This window comes from Capra hircus, chromosome 2 (genome assembly GCF_001704415.2).
Source record: "Capra hircus breed San Clemente chromosome 2, ASM170441v1, whole genome shotgun sequence".
Lineage (NCBI taxonomy): Eukaryota > Metazoa > Chordata > Mammalia > Artiodactyla > Bovidae > Capra > Capra hircus.
The window spans coordinates 33,921,161-33,939,745 of record NC_030809.1 but is presented as its reverse complement, the minus strand read 5'-3'; the positions used below and the strand labels follow the sequence as shown (position 1 = coordinate 33,939,745).

Below are 18,585 nucleotides of genomic sequence, written 5' to 3'. Positions count from 1 at the left end.
GTTCTAACTTGCCTCTTGAGCTGCATATAGGTTTCTCAGGAGGCAGGTTTTCCCATCTCTTTAAGGATTTTCTGCACTTTATTGTGATCCATAGAGTCAATAGCTTTTATGTTGTCAGTGAAACTAATAGATGTTTTTCTGGAATTCTCTTGTTTTTCTATTATCCAACGGATGCTGATACTTTCATCTCTGGTTCCTCTGCCTTTTCTAAATCCAGACTGAACATCTGGAAGTTCCTGGCACATGTGCTATTGAAAGCTAGCTTGGGCATTGTACTAACATGTGAAATGAGTGTGGTTGTGCAGTAGTTTGGTCATTCTTTGGCGTTGACCTTCTTTGGGATTGGTGGCTTCCCTGGTGGCTCAGATAGTAAAGCATTTGCCTGCAATGCAGGAGACCTGGGTTTGAGCACTGGGTTGGGAAGATCCTCTGGAGAAGGAAATGGCAACCCACTCTAGTACTCTTGCCTGGAAAATTCCATGGACAGAGGAGCCTGGTAGGCTACAATCTAAGGGGTAGCAAAGAGTCGGACATGACTGACCGACTTCACTTTCTTTCACTTTCTTTGGGATTGTAATGAAAACTGACCTTTTCCAGTCCTGTGGCCACTGTTGAGTTTTACAATTTTGCTGGCATATTTAGTGCAGCACTTTCACAGCATCATCTTTAGGATTTGAAATAGCTCAGCTAGAATTCTATCACATCCACTAGCTTTCTTTGTAATAATGCTTTTCTGGCCCACTTGACTTCGAACTCCAGGATGTCTGGATCTAGGTGAATCGATCACACCATCATGATTATCTGGGTCATTAAGATCACTTTTGTTTAGTTCTTCTGTGTATACTTGCCACTTCTTAATAACTTCTGCTTCTGTTATGTCTATCCTGTTTTAGATTGGTCACTTTTATTTCTGTGGTTCTAGCAATTTTCTTTTTTATCAGTTAAGATACATTTAATATTTCATATAATTTAGTTTTAAAACCTTGCTAGGAGTGAAACATTTTATAATTTTATTTATTTAAATAGGGACTGTCAAGTTTGTTTTGAAGATGATAAAGTTGCTCAAACTATTAGTGAGGTTCGGATATACATACAATGTACTCAATAGAGTTTCTAGCACATGTTAAGTGATAGTCACTCAGTTAAGTCAGACTTTGCAATCCCATGGACTGTAGCCTACCAGGCTCTTCTCTCCATGGAATTCTCCAGGCCAGAATACTAGAGTGGGTAGCTGTTTCCTTTTAATTCTGTACCACCAGGGAAGCCCAAGAATACTGGAGTGGGTAGCCTATCCCTTCTCCAGTGGATCTTCTTGACCCAGGAATCAAAAATCAGTGTCTCCTGCATTGAAGTGGATTTTTTTTACCAGCTGAGCTACCAGGGAAGCCCTATACCACATGTTAGGCACTATATAAGTAAATGACTTTGTTTTCTTCTTCTTATAATTATTGTTGTTGCCTACAGTGCTTTACAGTTGGCTAAAATTTAACTAGGTGAAGATTGCTTTTTGTTTACATTGTTTATTCCATGTGGTATACATTTTTTTTCCCTGAATCTCTGGTTCTACATCTTAAATTTCTAGTTTCTATAAATTGATTACCTTTTTTCCTTTGAATGTTGTATGTATCCCACTTTATATCATTCTCTTCTGAGACTTTTATTAGGAAAATGTTTTCTTTTTTTTTTCTATCATCCTTATTTCTTAACTTATATACTGCCATGGACTGAATATATGTATTCCCCTCAAATGCTCACCCAGATTCAAATTTTGAATCTATAACCCATGATCTTATAATGAGTTATCTTTAGACAACAGTATATTGTTTATTTTTTAATATTTAGAAAGTAAAAATTTTAATGGCCAACATGTACAAATAAACAAGAGCTGAAAAACAAAGGATGGGTTTTGATATCTACCTATCAGTAAAGGACTACACTTACAGACTACTTCTGTTAGTACAAATAAATATCCTTTTATGACTTTATTGAGAATGTCTTCACTCTCTAATCCTCCTTTCTGGCAGCATCTTTAAGTTTTCCTCTCTAGTGGTTGATACTCATCTGCATATAAAAGTTTAGTTCTCTCAGCATAAAAATAAACAAATAAAAGGGAGCAAGCAAAACACTTATCTTGATCTAAGTGCTGTTTCCTGTCTTAGAAATTTTGGTCAGCTCTTCATTTGTAGCATCACTTCATTCATTCATATATTTATTCTTTCTGGAAGCATTTAATGAACATTTCAGTTGGTTAATCATAATGTTTGATGCTGTCAGAACAGAGAGGGGGAGCAGTTCCCCATCAAAATCAAAGGGAAGGAGGCAAATAAGCAGTTCATTATATTCAGTGAGAGAGAAATTACTGAGAGAACATATACATGGAGCACGCAGTGCTGAAGGATATGGAGAAGATGATGGACATGCAACGTTCTAGCAGTGATATTTTGCCAAAAGAAACCTAGATCTCTCTGCTGACATCACTGGCACCCACTTATACTTAATCTTGTTTTTGTATCTACCACTTGAAAGCCACTGAATTTTTTTAATGTCTATTGATGACTCAAATGGAAAACCTAGTGCCTCATTCTTAACTACCCAGCTCTTCAAAGTCTTTCATTTCTCAAGATGTAGCTCCATAGCTCCCTCATTTCTGATTCACATCTTCCTTCATTATCCAAACTGTACTCTTGTAGCATTTAATTAATACAAACATAAACAATGTTAACTGGCATTGTATATTGATTTACATTTTTGAACTTGTCTAAAATTTCATCATCCTGAGGCTGTATCATCCACAGAGTGTAACATTGTCCTTGAAATCAACATGTGCTTTAAAAAAGTACCGATTTAGTAAAATAATCTGGAAAACTATGGAATAATTAATATAGAAAGTGTGCAACAGCAGTTTCATCAACTTGAATTACTAAACCATATTGTTCAGTTCATTGCAATTGCTCCATCATGTCTGACTCTTTGCAATCCCATGGACTGCAGCATGCCAGGCCTCTCTGTCCATCACCAACTCCTGGAGTTTACTTAAACTCATGTTCATTGAGTCAGTGATACCATCCAGTCATTTCATCCTGTGTCATCCCCTTCTCCTCCTGCCTTCAATCTTTCCCAGCATCAAAGTCTTATTTAAATCTACACAATTTGATACTTTACTAAACCATATAGGGAAGTATCAAATTGTGTAGATTCAAATAAAATAATGAGTCAGGCATAATGATATGTCATTAAAAATAAAAAATAACTTAGATAAATGCACATAAGTTATTCACAGAATATAACAACCATTTATAAAAATAAGTGAACTGTAAATTGATTTTTTTCAAAAATTACCTTTTCATGTTCTTGCATATAGTGGCAACAAGTTGGCTACTTCAAGTGGTGATACTACAGTTAAGTTATGGGACCTGTCTAAAGGTAATTGCATTTTGACCTTCGAGGGACATACCCACGCTATATGGTCATGCACATGGCACTCCTGTGGTGATTTTGTGGCTTCTTCCTCACTGGATACAACTAGCAAAATCTGGGATGTTAACAGGTAAGAAGTATTTCAAATAATATTAACACTCTGTGTTGATAAATATAATTTCTCTCAGTGGGAAATTAAAGAAAATCTGTTAATTCATAAAATTATAGAATTAGTCTCTGTGACATCCATTTGTAACTCCATTAATTTCTGCTGATATATAATGAGTTCTTTCTAAATAGAGTTTCAAGATCAAGCCTGTGTAATCAGATTAGAATTGCTTCATTGGAAAGCTGTTTGTTTTAAGCAAGATGGAACAAATACTTCTTTTAGTGTTAGGTTTTTAGTTCTCCTCTCCACCAGTCTGCTGTCTGTCTGGATTATCAAACCAACAATTTAATAGACATGAAGATGACAGAAATAGTTATGGGCTTTTCACTTAATTTTGATATAGCATTTCCAGTTTAAATGCTTCTTAGCAATTCAAAAATTGTAGGAATGGATATAATTTATTGGATACCAAGTCCTATACGATCCTCTATGGTTTGATCTTAATTCAAGACAGACCTATATTTTGCTATCAAAATACCTGTCATCCATGTATTTTTGGATAATTATTCCATCTTATTATGTATACAAATAAAATTTTAAAAGGCTGGTATCAAATACCTTGATTACTTCAGCTAACTAAGTAATTGTATATCATCAGTCAGATTTCTGATCACTTTAATATTTTAATTAATGCCCAGATTACAAATATAAGTAATAGTGACTCCTCAAAATTTGTGGAACAAATCATTACTGAGCCATTGTAATTCTTTTGTAAGAGAAAGATGAACTCACCTTGAAGGTCAGCACGATTGTTTTGGGAATCACGGGTCAAACCAGTACTTTGAACAAACTTTCCCCATTCTTCCTTGAATTATGGGTAACATATTTAGAAGACAGAGCAAGTAAGGTGCTCACAAAAGGTCAACATGATTTCTAGGAGGATTTCTTGAAAGGGTCTGCTCTGTTCTGTTTGTAGTTTGATTATCTCTTAAGACCATGTGCCAGTTTTTATGCTATTTTCTTTCTGCACCAGACCTACCCTTCTCTATCTTTTTTGTGATATTGGAGCTGGAACTTTGCAAATGACATTTCACTTTGCCAACTGACTCTGAATTAGGCCTTGGTGATAGTGGGTCCTTGTAGGAGACTACAAGGCTAGAGGTGGTAGGGGGGTCCTCTTCTCCCTCTCTCCTCCCTGTGGGCTTCTTCTGGACTTGCAGTTTCAATGAGCATCACCCTAGCAGTACTTCACCTCAGCAACATCACAGCTGCTGAATCCAGTTGACAGTTTTTCTAGGGTTTGCAGAAATAGCTGTATCATGCCATCTGTCAAAGACATTAACTCCAGCAGATGTTTGCCCCCTTCTCAGAGGTATGCGTTCCCAGATCTGCCTGGCCTCTTTCCAAGATGAGGGATATCAATACTAGTAGTCCAGGACCACACCTCAGCTCTGCGGTGCCACCCTCCAGGGTTATAGTAATTCCACTTTGATCCCTTTGTGCATTCAGTCCTAAAAGTGGTAGCCCTTTCATTCAGGGCTTTCTCCATACCTTCATGTTCTTGTTTCCCTTTATAGTTATCTAGTTAACAACTTTATGCACAGTTAACAATCCCTTATATTAAATTCTTACTGTTAAAATGTTAAGTGCAAGTTCAGTCTCCCATCCAGTTTTGACAGTTACTGGGCATTGATGCATAAATAGCATAATCCACTTGAGTTACAAAGAATAACTAAATAATGTTTGACATATTCTGAATAAGAAAGCATAGCTCTAAATAGGTTTGAAACCTATTTCTGGAGAATTCCATGGACAGTGGAGCCTGGTGGGCTACAGTCCATGGGGTCACAAAGAATTCGACATGATTTAGCAACTAACAGTTTCAGTTACTTTCTATGTAAAGTAGTGACAGTTTAAGATGTAGTTTAATATCCATGTGTATACCATTTGGTTATCTGGATTAATCAGCTGTGTAATTCTTAATTTTATTATGTTTCTATGTTATACAGCCATATTTCATAAATATTATTATAATAGATTATAATTTTTAAAACCAATTTATTTTGAAGTATGATGACATACAGAAAACTGTGCATATCTAGCATAAACAACATGATGAGTTTGAAATATATATTACAATCAATGCATAAATGTATCTCTTGCCTCTAAAAATTTCCTCCTGCCCTCTTTATTATTATTATTTTTATAAGAACACTTAATATAATAACTAACCTATTAGCAAAATTTTAACCATCCTAACATTGCTCTTACCTATAGGTATTGTGTTGTGCATTAGATCACTAGAGCTTACTCATCTTATATAGGTAACATTTTAATGCTGTTTTCTAATTTTAATTTTTAATTTTTTAATTTTTTTAAATTTTAATTTTTCATTATTTTTGGCTTAGTCTAAGGTGTTTGTAAAAGACTGCAGTCCATTCTAAAATGTATCTTTAAATGTATTAATCACTCAGAGTGCTTAAATCAAGCTGTATCAAGGTGACAACAACAATAAAGTGATTGCCAGTAGACTCATCTCTACTAAGAATGATTGCAAGCACTTTGACAGCTTTGCTCCAGGACCCTGATATCCAAATACTGTCTCCCAGTAGAGACTCAGTAGAGGTTGATACAGCAGATCAAAATTGCTACTGATGGACGCCAAAAATTATTTGCATTTCAAATTTCCCATCAATGTCAAAAGCTCACCTTCATCATCAAAGACAAAGAATTTATACCAGTTTTGAAGCTGAGATAGTGGATAAATATTGACAAATAAGGGAGAGACTGACTGTTTCTTTGGTGGCTATTGATAGATCTTTCAGCACTGTAATCAGAGCCCTGAATTGTAATTTATGATTGCTCATGGATCCATACTGTGTAAATATGTCTAACACTAGTGTCTTACTTAAAATTGTATAGGTCACTGTTACTGGTTTAGTGACTTTAAGGACAGAGCTTATTTGCTTTGGTAAGATGATGATGGTAGAAGCTGTACTGTGCTGGGTCATATACTCTTATAGTGATGCCACATAGTTTTTAATTGAAAAATATTGATAGACTCTGTGGTTCACCAGAAAAAAATTTAGAATATATCCTTATATTTACAGTCTGCCCTTTCCTTTGAAACCCTAGCTCAGTCTTGAATTCATCTGTTAGTTGGTATATCATTCCTTTTCCTGCAACTCTTCCTGAAATTAGATATTACCTGCTAGGACCATCTAATTAGCTCCTCACCAGAAAGTTGTATCCCTGGAAATCATAATTAATGCAAAAACTCCAGATCAGGATCCCTGTTAACTAAATACTAATAAGAACCTCTGAACAATAGGACCTCTGTCATTCTTAGTCTGGACACACTGACACTCTACAAAGTTTCTATGAACAATTACAAGTAGTGATTCAATGATCTTTTGAATGATCATTTATAAAAAGTAGAAATTTATGTTTCATTTTATAGTCATTTATTACTACCTTAATTTTCATACATATGCTTTAAAAATCAGTTTTAAAGCATACATGTACCCTTGAACACACACACACACACACACACACACACACACACACCATTGTATCTTTAATGGAAAATGCTTGACACATGGCAGTTTTGTTGCATAAATGATAAAGGGAAAATCAATATATACACATGAAGAAAGTGCTTTCCTTACTTCCATTCACATTCATATTATGATTCAATTATTGTGTTATTCTACATGAATCTTTAAAGTGATGAAAGTTAGATAGGAAAATCAGAGAATGTCTCAGTTGACTATAAAAATTGTTTCTTTAAAGCATGAGATTACCATTAAACATTCATGAAATGAATTACCGATGTAGGACTATATTTTAGACATTAGAAGATTCTAAGACTCCATTACTGCCCTCAGTGAGATTACAAATAACTTTAAAATGCAGCAGTTTTATAACAGAAAATATGCAGTACATCTTCTATTCATAATATCAGAGAAGAAATTCTGATTGGTCCTGGGTGCTTTTCTTCCCAAGATAGTTGGGTATTTGACTGAGTGTCTACATGACGCTGTATCTCTGATGTTTGGAACTAAGACCACATACCTGTACTTAGTTGTAGCTTAAAATGAAATGATTTGAAACAAGCAGAATGTTACTGGGTGTAGCTTCCCCACTGCTTAAAACAATATTGCACAGGCTAGAGTAGAGTGGTTTGTAACAGGGCTGGAAGGAAACCGATTGCTTTGTAAAATTCAACTTCTGGACCCTAAACAATGGGAAATAAATCTGCTGCCCTTATAGGTAAGGGTATTGGTTCAGATGACTTCAAGATTATGTTTAAGAGAGAAAAATAAATCAGGTTTGAGCCTATGATGGGAACAGTGAGAGAAATAAAAATATATTTGGAAGATAAAGCCACTAGAAATTGCTGAGACATTATGAATCATGAGAGAAAGAGAAAGCAAATCACCTGTTACATATTGAGACACTTGATGGGTGTAAAGCTCATTCTCTTTATACTAGAGCACTAATGTGAACTTTTAAAAGACTTTTCCAGCCAGATTCATCAGCTCCATTCTATAAAATGCTGTACAATGAGGGACGTTGTCTTGTTCCTCTAACAGGTGATGCCTACTGAGGAGAATTGAATGTTCCTTTCTGCCCACCTGCATTGCTTCCTTCTTAATTGAAAAATTCATTAAGCAATATAAACCCCAGGCTGGATGAGAGAAATAGAATGATTTATATAAAGGAAACAGCTAAATTTAAGCAAAAGGAAATGTGAATTACCAAGATTCTCCTATGATAAGTTGTCTTCTTTTAATAGCATGTACTATTAATTTTTTGTTCAAATAATGCTCCGATGTGAACTCTAAATTGGGAGAAATTTATTTCTTTAAAAATTTAATAATGAGATAGCACCAAATAAGTTACAAAATGGAATTTAGTATTTGTATTTTATTAATAATATGCATCCTGTTCTTTATGATACATACGCTAAGTTGACTATATTAGAGATGAAGGGCATATTGTACAACATTAATGGTTTTAAAGCATAATAATGTAAGGAGGATATTGAGACTCAAGGGCGTGTATTGTTGGTACATTAATACCTGTCTTGCATTATAAAACCTCCCAGCTTGCTGCCTTATACTTGTAAAGGAACCCAAGGTATATGTTAATAGACTGCTAAAGCAGTACTTGAAACATAACTAGGTTACATTAAAGGAAATTGTGACATTCTAAAATTGACCTCTTATGATCAATTTATCCTGTTCCACAGATAATATATCAATTATTACATCTTGGGTTTTCATTTATATTCAAATGAATGATTCCTCTTGAAATACATATTTTGAGTGATAGCTAAGTATTATTGAGTATAAATACATAAATAAGTACAGAAATAATAAAATGAAAATAGCATGTTATTTTCACTGTCATGCTCCCTCTAAACCAGTACATAATTAAAAGGCACTATCAAAGAAATATCTACTTATGAAAAAAGTATATTAAGGCTTAAGTTCCAGGTTTTGTTTATCAAGTTAAACATTGACTGAATTATCAAGAAGCTGTCTTGCAAAAAGTGTTGGATTTTTGTGTATGCGAGAAGAATGCTTCAAGCATCAGTGTCTACTGCAATAAGCTTGATGTGAGCATTCTTTTACATCAGTATATAAAGACTTGACCAATAAAAGAGATAACATTAAGAATTTAACATTTAGCTCTTTGCATTTATAAAACAAACTACTTCATGTAAATGAGTTATATAATCTGTATCTAATTTTCACTAAATAAGGCATACTTTCTGGTATTTCACCAACTAACTGAACCATATATTAGAAATAATTCAGATGAATATAGATGAAACTAAAGGTGTTCTAATAAGAGTGAATATATGTGTTTTAAAACATGCTCCATTATTACTGTATTAGCACCAATCAAAGCAAACACTTTGACACGTCAAAGATGTAGCCCTCTTCCATTCCCTCCCAAGTGAATCTGGTCAATAGATGAATCTTCATCCTCCTCAGTAATAATGAAAAGAGTTTGCTGTATTTTTTCATCCATATATGTTAAAAGATATATGGGTATAGTACACATGAGTTAAAAAAACTAAAATCATACAGTTTTATATTTAAGGTTTGATCATATCATATATATAGTACACTTATGCATGTTTGTGTATATCTGAATGTTGATGTATATACATACATGAGTATTAAAGCAGTGTATTCAGATGTACAGCTCTTAATTTTAGACTACTGTAAATATTTTACTATCTCAAATATTCTAAATATCATCTAATCAAAGTGTGAAAGTATTAGTCACTTAGTCGTGTCCTACTCTTTGTAAGCCCATGAACTGTAGCCTGCCAGGCTCTGCTCTCCATGGAATTCTCCAGGCAAGAATACTGGAGTGGGTTGCCATTTCCTTCTCCAGGGACAATTTCCTGACCCAGGAATTGGACCCAGGTCTCAGGCAGAGGAACCAGAGATCAAATTGCCAATATCTGCTGTATCATGGAAGAAGCAAGAAAATTCCAGAAAAACATCTATTTCTGCTTTATTGACTATGCCAAGGCCTTTGACTGTGTGGATCACAATAAACTGTGGAAAATTATGAGAGAGATGGGAATACCAGACCACCTGACCTGCCTCTTGAGAAATCTGTATGGAGGTCAGGAAGCAGCAGTTAGACCTAGACATGGAAAAACAGACTGGCTCCAAATAGGAAAAGGAGTACTTCAAGGCTGTATATTGTCACCCTGCTTATTTCACTTCTGTGCAGAGTACATCATGAGAAACGCTGGACCAGAAGAAACACAAGCTGGAATCAAGATTGCCGAAAGAAATATCAATACTCTCAGATATGCAGATGACACCACCATTATGGCAGAAAGTGAAGAGGAGCTAAACAGCCTCTTGATGAAAGTGAAAGAGGAGAGTGAAAAAGTTGGCTTAAAGCTCAACATTCTAAAAACTAAGATCATGGCATCTGGTACCATCACTTCATGGGAAATAGATGGGGAAACAGTGGAAACAGTGTCAGACTTTATTTTCTTGGCCTCCAAAATCACTGCAGATGGTGACTGCAGTCATGAAATTAAAAGACGCTTACTCCTTGGAAGAAATGTTATGACCAACCTAGATAGCATATTCAAAAGCAGAGACATTACTTTGCCGACTAAGGTCCATCTAGTCAAGGCTATGGTTTTTCCTGTGGTCATGTATGGATGTGAGAGTTGGACTGTGAAGAAGGGTGAGTGCCGAAGAATTGATGCTTTTGAAATGCGGTGTTGGAGAAGACTCTTGGGAGTCCCTTGGACTGCAAGGAGATCCAACCAGTCCATTCTGAAGGAGATCAGCCCTGGGATTTCTTTGGAAGGAATGATGCTAAAGCTGAAACTCCAGTACTTTGGACACCTCATGGGAAGAGTTGACTCATTGGAAAAGACTTTGATGCTGGGAGGGATGGGGGCAGGAGGAGAAGGGGACGACCCAGGATGAGATGGCTGCATGGCATCACTGACTCTATGAATGAATCTGAGTGAACTCCGGGAGTTGGTGATGGATGGGGAGGCCTGGCGTGCTGCGATTCATGGGGTCGCAAAGAGTCGGACACGACTGAGCGACTGGACTGAACTGAACTGAACTCCTGCATTGCAGGCAGATTATTTACTATCTAAGCCACCTGGGAAGCCCCTAATCAAAGTTATTTATTTATTTATTGACTGATTTACTATTCTTTCTCTGTGATTCCAAACTCTAACTTGTTTCAAAACCGTTAATTTGAGACAGCAAAAAACTATTACCATGCCTCTGAAACACTGTTTTAGAATTTACAGAAATGGTTTTTATTTAAAGAAAACTCTTAAGATTTTATTCAATTGTTATTGAAGTAAATTGAATGCCCAAGTACATCAAATCAAAAGATGTAAACTGATATAAAAATAGAAAGTCATAAAATTCTAGGTAGAACTAAAATACTTTCTTATATACAACGGTGTTGCTTAAATGGGAAATACTTCCTATTTAGATAATGAAATTGAATTTGTTCTTGTAAATTAAACACTAGAGACATTTTTTCATAGAAACGTTAAATATTGTTTCTTCATCGTATCTAGCATGAGTTTGTACAAAATTCTACCATATATCCATGAGAGCAGAACTTGTTAGTGAGTGTCCTGTGTAGGGAATGAACAGATCTTCACTAGCCAGGGAACATGAAAAGTTTATTCCTTGGGCTGGCCTTCATTCAGTTCCTTCTTAACCTAGAATGGATCCTGCAGGAAGCATTGCCTCTAGCAGGATTCCATCTGCTAGAAAAGTCGTCCCTTCTGATTTGGCCCATAACTCAGACATGTAAAAATTAATGATGTCTAATAAGTTAAATATAGGTATTATACGTGTTGTCTGAATATATGTCCTATTAAAATTTTCTTACTCAAATATTTAAGACTTTAAGTTATGGTTGGACATTCATGGTGATTATTTAAATATGCATTCTAAAAAGTACAGTGTTTCAGCCTAGAAACACAAAGCATACCTTTATATGAAGCCATAACTACTATAAAAAAGTGAATTATTGATATTTTCTCTTGATTATACTTGGTCCAATGTATGACAGGTTTATAAAAGTATCTGATGTTTCCAGTTTTAGTGGTGTTATGTAAATCATTTCATTGTCTAGTTCTCTAGTTACCATTGACAAATTAAATGCTCTTTTTAGAGGATATTAATGTCAGTATCTTGAGAATAAATTTTACTTTGAACTTGGTCTCACTAGTACACAAATATAAGTTAATATATCATATGTATATGCAAAACTGTAGCAATAAATTATATGTCTATACCTCAAAGATATTGCCTAGATATTTAATATTCATTATATGAAATGTAAATTTCTTATACAACTAACATTAACCAGCAAATGTGCAGTGATTATTTATGTAGCCCTCTATTTCTTGCTCTCAGTTACTGTTAATCATATCAAAGGAGACTATGATATCTTATGCCAGAGTCCAGCTTCAGCAGGCAGGGATTCAACCTGAAGGTGTGAGCGGTGTCGGTGAGAAACTGAGGCAGCCTCTCAGTTTTCTTGGACTGCCTGTTTATTTCAAGCTTATGATTCTCTTTTATACTTTTACAAAAACATTAGGTCAGAGGTTTGATATTTTTAGTTCCCATTGACTCAGATTTATTTTTCTCCAAAAATTATTGTTGCCCCTCAAAAGGAGTTCCTTCCTCAGCAATTCTCTTGTCTATTTTTTCTCATGTGTCCTTGTGAATACACTGTAACTCATGCTTAATGTCTGGGCTGCATACCACATTCCTCAGTTTAATTCTTATCTTTCTAAGTCCTGTTTGCCCTTAGTATCCTAAGCTCACTATTTCTTAGAAAGGGCTTCTATCTAATAATATCTCTAAAGTGACTAATTTCTATAAGCTATAGTAGAATATTGTAACATTACAGCAATCCTTAAATCTTTACCTTCTAACTATTTTAATTATTCCTAAGGCCTAAATTCAGCAAACTCCTTTGCCATAAACACTTTTCTCACAAATGGGCTTCAGATAGCAATCCCTCCCATGGCCTCAAGCTGCGGCCTGTGTGCTCACCCTGGAAAACTTTTTTGTAAAAGTCCTTTAAAAAAATGTCAGTGATTAACTTCATGAATTATTCTTTGAGCACAGCTGCAGAAGGCTTTATGCCTTCTCATGCTCCTCTCAAAAACAATAAGCACTTTAATATTCTCTTCAGTCAACTCAGCCAAGGAAAGGAAAAAACAAGTCAGAATCACAAAGCCTAACTCCTTCATTCTGGGTCCATGCCTACAGAACAAAGGGAGGGGGTTTAGGGCCGTGCCTCTATTTTGTTAATAATGCCTCACGCGGCTCACAACAATCTTAGACTTGAGGCTTTCAGTGACAATCTTAGACTTGAGGCTTTCAGTGGTATTGCAACAATAAATTAATTCTTAATTATCTGAATTATCATGACTCTTACTCAGTTTAGTTCAGTGGCTCAGTCATATCCAACTCTTTGCAACCCATTGACTGTAGCATGCCAGGCTTCCCTGTCCATCACCAATACCTGGAGCCTACTCAAACTCATGTCCATCGTGTCGGTGATGCCATCCAATCATCTCATCATTTGTCATCCCCTTCTCCTCCCACCTTCAGTCTTTCCCAGCATCAGGGTCTTTTCCAATGAGTCAGTTCTTCGCATCAGGTGGCCAAAGTACTGCAGTTTCAGCTTCAGCATCAGTCCTTCCAATGTATATTCAGGACTGATTTCCTTTAGGATGGACTGGTTTGATCTTCTTGCAGACTAAAGGACTCTCAAGAGTCTTCTCCAACACCACAGTTCAAAAGCATCACTTCTTCTACACTCAGCTTTCTTTATAGTCCAACTCTCACATCCATACATGACTACTGGAAAAACCATAGCTTTGACTAGATGCACTTTTGTTGGTAAAGTAATGTCTCTGCTTTTTAATATGCTGTCTAGGTTGGTCATAGCTTTTTTTCTAAGGAGCAAGCGTCTTTTAATTTCATGGCTGCAGTCACCATCTGCAGTGATTTTGGAGGCCAAGAAAATAAAGTCTGACACTGTTTCCACTGTTTCCCCATCTATTTGCCATGAAGTGATGGTACCATATGCCATGATCTTAGTTTTCAGAATGTTGAGCTTTAAGCCAACTTTTTCACTCTCCTCTTTCACTTTCATCAAGAGGCTCTAGTTCTTCTTCACTTTCTGCCATAAGGGTGGTTTCATCTGCATATCTGAGGTTATTGATATTTCTTCAGGCAATCTTGATTCCAGATTGTGCTTCATCCAGCCTGGCATTTTGCATTATGTACTCTAAATATGAGTTAAATAAGCAGTGTGACAATATACAGCTCTGATGGACTCATTTCCTGATTTGGAACCAGTCTGTTGTTCCATGTCCAGTTTGTTCTAACTGTTGCTTCATGACCAGCATACAGACGTCTCAGGAGACAGGTCAGGTGGACTGATATGCCCGTCTCTTTAAGAATTCCCTTATGATTATACAGTGGAAGTGACACATAGATTCAAAGGTTTAGATCTGATAGATAATGCCTGAAGAACTATGGGCATAGGTTCGTGACATTGTACAGGAGGCAGTGATCAAGACCATTCTCAAAAAAAAAGAAATGCAAAAAGGCAAAATGGTTGTCTGAGGAGGCCTTACAAATAGCTGAGAAAAGAAGAGAAGCTAAAGGAAAGGAAGAAAAAATGTACCCATTTCAATGCAGTATTCCAAAGAATAGCAAGGAGAGATAAGAAAGCCTTCCTCAGCAATCAATACAAAGAAATAGAGGAAAAGAACAGAATGGGAAAGACTAGAGATCTCCTCAAGAAAATTAGAGATATCAAGTGAACATTTCATGCAAAGATGAGCACAATAGAGGACAGAAATGGTATGGACCTAACAGAAGCAGAAGATATTAAGAAGAGGTGGCAAGAATACACAGAGGAACTATACCAAAAAGATCTTCATGACCCAGATAACCATGATGGTGTGGTCACTCACCTAAAGCCAGACATCTTGGAATGTGAAGTCAAGTGGGCCTTAGAAGCATCACTACAAAAAAGGCTAGTGGAATCGATGGAATTCCAGTTGAGCTATTTCAAATCCTAAAAGGTGATGCTGTGAAAGTGCTGCACTCAACATGCCAGCAAATCTGGAAAACTCGGTAGTGGCCACACGACTGGAAAATGTCTGTTTTTTATCCAATCCCAAGAAAAGGCAATGCCTAAGAATGCTCAACCTACTGAATGATTGCACTCATCTCAAAACACTAATAAAGTAATGCTCAAAATTCTCCAAGCCAGGCTTCAACAGCATGTGACTCTTACTACCTATGATCATATTCCTCTAACTAAAATCTACCTAAGAACCCAGTACTCAAACTGGAATAGATTGTTCATCTTCCCTTCAGGCTATTGGGTTTAATCCCACATGACTCACAGCCTTGTTTCTTTGGATCATCACAATAAAATGAGCCATTATGTTCTAGTTATTGTCCATATATCCACTAATCAGCCTTGATCTCTTACCAGGGTCCAGCCCCGGTTGGATCCAGGATATCCTCAGGGGAATGGCATCGGCATCTAGAAAGAGATTAACTAGAGATTTAGAGAGAGATAAGGAGGGAATGTTACAGTTAAGAAAATAGAGGAGAGAAAGAGGCCAATATTCCTCGGTTTACACAGAAAGCCAATAAAGCTCCAGACAAGGAACTTGCTCTGTTCACGTAGGCCACAGGCGCCCACTTGAATAGCGGAGGGTGCCTCACCTTGGGCTCCCTCTCCTGGGTCTTAGAAGCTGGGGCAGAAAAGTGAACTCAGAGAGCCCTGAGCTCCAGGGAGTCAGCCAGAAAACAAAGAGGAGAATAACGACACAGGGAGATGAAGCTTCATCAAGTATGGCCCAAACTTTATTTTTTCCAAGGAGCTTATCTACCTTGAGCTTTAAATAGAAAGTAATGGGAGGTGCAGAGTCATGCAGCAGTCCTGACCCTTATCAAGACCAGGCTTTCTTTATGCATTATTTCTGACATATAAAGGTCTCAGGTGATTTTCATCATCTTCTGCACAGAAGGCCTGCTAACGTTTTTATGATCCTTTCTGATAATGGTTAGTCAACCAGAAAACTTATTTTCTCCAAAGGTGATTATGCTAAAGTCAGGCACCACTCTCAAAAAGCACTAGATAAGGTTATATTCCTCTAGGTTAAAGGTGAAGTGGGCAATAACATGGAAAGAATTTCTGATGTGTTTAAATCAAAGGCTTATTTTTCCACATACCAACTATACTAATTAATGTATGTTCTCAAAAACATAATGGGTTCAGTTCAATTCAGTCTCTCAGTCATGTCCAACTCTTTGTGACCCCATGAATCACAGCACACCAGACCTCCCTGTCCATTACCATCTCCCAGAGTTCACTCAAACTCATGTCCATCGAGTCCATGATGCCATCCAGCCATTTCATCCTGGGTCGTCCCCTTCTCCTGCCCCCAATCCCTCCCAGCATCAGAGTCTTTTCCAATGAGTCAACTCTTCGCATGAGGTGTCCAAAGTACTGGATCTTCAGCTTTAGCATCATTCCTTCCAAAGAAATCCCAGGGTTGATCTTCAGAATGGACTGGTTGGATCTCCTTGCAGTCCAAGGGACTCTCAAGAGTCTTCTCCAACACCACAGTTCAAAAGCATCAATTCTTCGGCACTCATCCTTCATCACAGTCCAACTCTCACATCCATACATGACCACTGGAAAAACCATAGCCTTGACTAGATGGACCTTAGTCAGCAAGTAATGTCTCTGCTTTTGAATATGCTATCTAGGTTGGTCATAACATTTCTTCCAGGGAGTAAGCTTCTTTTAATTTCATGGCTGCAGTCACCATCGGCAGTGATTTTGGAGCCCCAAATAATAAAGTCTGACACTGTTTCTACTGTTTCCCCATCTATTTCCCATGAAGTGATGGGACCAGATGCCATGATCTTCGTTTTCTGAATGTTGAGCTTTAAGCCAACTTTTTCACTCTTCTCTTTCACTTTCATCCAGAGGCTTTTTAGCTCCTCTTCACTTTCTGCCATAAGGGTGGTGTCATCTGCATATCTGCAGTTATTGATATTTCTTCCGGCAATCTTGATTCCAGCTTGTGTTTCTTCCAGTCCAGCGTTTCTCATGATGTATTCTGCATAGAAGTTAAATAAGCAGGGTGACAATATACAGCCTTGAAGTACTTCTTTTCCTATTTGGAGCCAGTCTGTTGTTCCATGTCCAGTTCTAACTGTTGCTTCCTGACCTGCATACAGATTTCTCAAAAGGCTGGTTAGGTGGTCTGGTATTCCTATCTCTTTCAGAATTTTCCACAGTTTATTGTGATCCACACAGTCAAAAGCTTTGGCCTAGTCAATAAAGCAGAAATAGATGTTTTTTCTGGAACTCTCTTGCTTTTTCGATTATCCAGCATATGTTGGCAATTTGATCTCTGGTTCCTCTGCCTTTTCTAAAACCAGCTTAAACATCAGGGAGTTCACAATTCACGTATTGCTGAAGCCTGGCTTGGAGAATTTTGAGCATTACTTTACTAGCATGTGAGATGAGTGCAATTGTGCAGTACTTTGAGCATTCTTTTGCATTGCCTTTCTTTGGAATTGGAATGAAAACTGACCTTTTCCAGTCTATGGCCACTGCTGAGTTTTCCAAACTTGCTGGCATATTGAGTGCAGCACTTTCACAGCATCATCTTTCAGGATTTGAAACAGCTCAACTGGAATTCCATCACCTCCACTAGCTTTGTTTGTAGTGATGCTTTCTTAGGCCCACTTGACTTCACATTCCAAGATGTCTGGCTCTAGATTAGTGATCACATCATCATGATTATCTGGGTCGTGAAGATCTTTTTTGAACAGTTCTTCCGTGTATTCTTGCCACCTCTTCTTAATATCTTCTGCTTCTGTTAGGTCCATACCATTTCTGTCCTTTATCGAGCCCATCTTTGCATGAAATGTTCCCTTGATGTCTCTAATTTTCTTGAAGAGATCTCTAGTCTTTCCCATTCTGTTGTTTTCCTCTATTTCTTTGCATTGATCGCTGACGAAGGCTTTCTTATCTCTTCTTGCTATTCTTTGGATCTCTGCATTCAGATGCTTGTATCTTTCCTTTTCTCATTTGCTTTTTGCCTCTCTTAAAACATAATGGGTTAGGGATATGGAAACAGCAGCAAATATTGGCTCAACAATGAAACCCTCCACCAGTACTATTCTAATAATTCCTTAACTCCATGTAAGGCTCTATATTTTTAGAATACTATAGGCCTCCCGTGCCTCTCACTGTTGGGAGGCCATAAACAATCACATGCATAGCTGCCGGAGTCTGAACGAACCTGTCAGGCTAGCTAGAAAATCATCAGAGAGGTTTGGATTGAAACACTCTTATTATGCCCAGGAGAATTATTAACTAAAGCTCTAAGTTGTTTTCCTCAAAGAAAAGTAGTCGGGGATAGCCCCCCGTTAATGTGAGAGGTGTTGGTGAGAGACATGAAA

At 37.0% G+C, this 18,585-nt stretch overlaps 1 protein-coding gene across 1 annotated transcript in view; it reads left to right on the top strand.

Moving 5' to 3' along the window:
- LOC102181821 (sperm-associated antigen 16 protein) overlaps positions 1-18,585 on the top strand; it is a 1,088,062-nt gene that overhangs the window by 568,135 nt on the left and 501,342 nt on the right. Inside the window, exon 12 of the mRNA XM_005676499.3 lies at positions 3,362-3,547. Coding sequence (XP_005676556.1) covers positions 3,362-3,547 — 186 coding nt within the window. The remainder of the gene's footprint in view (positions 1-3,361; positions 3,548-18,585) is intronic.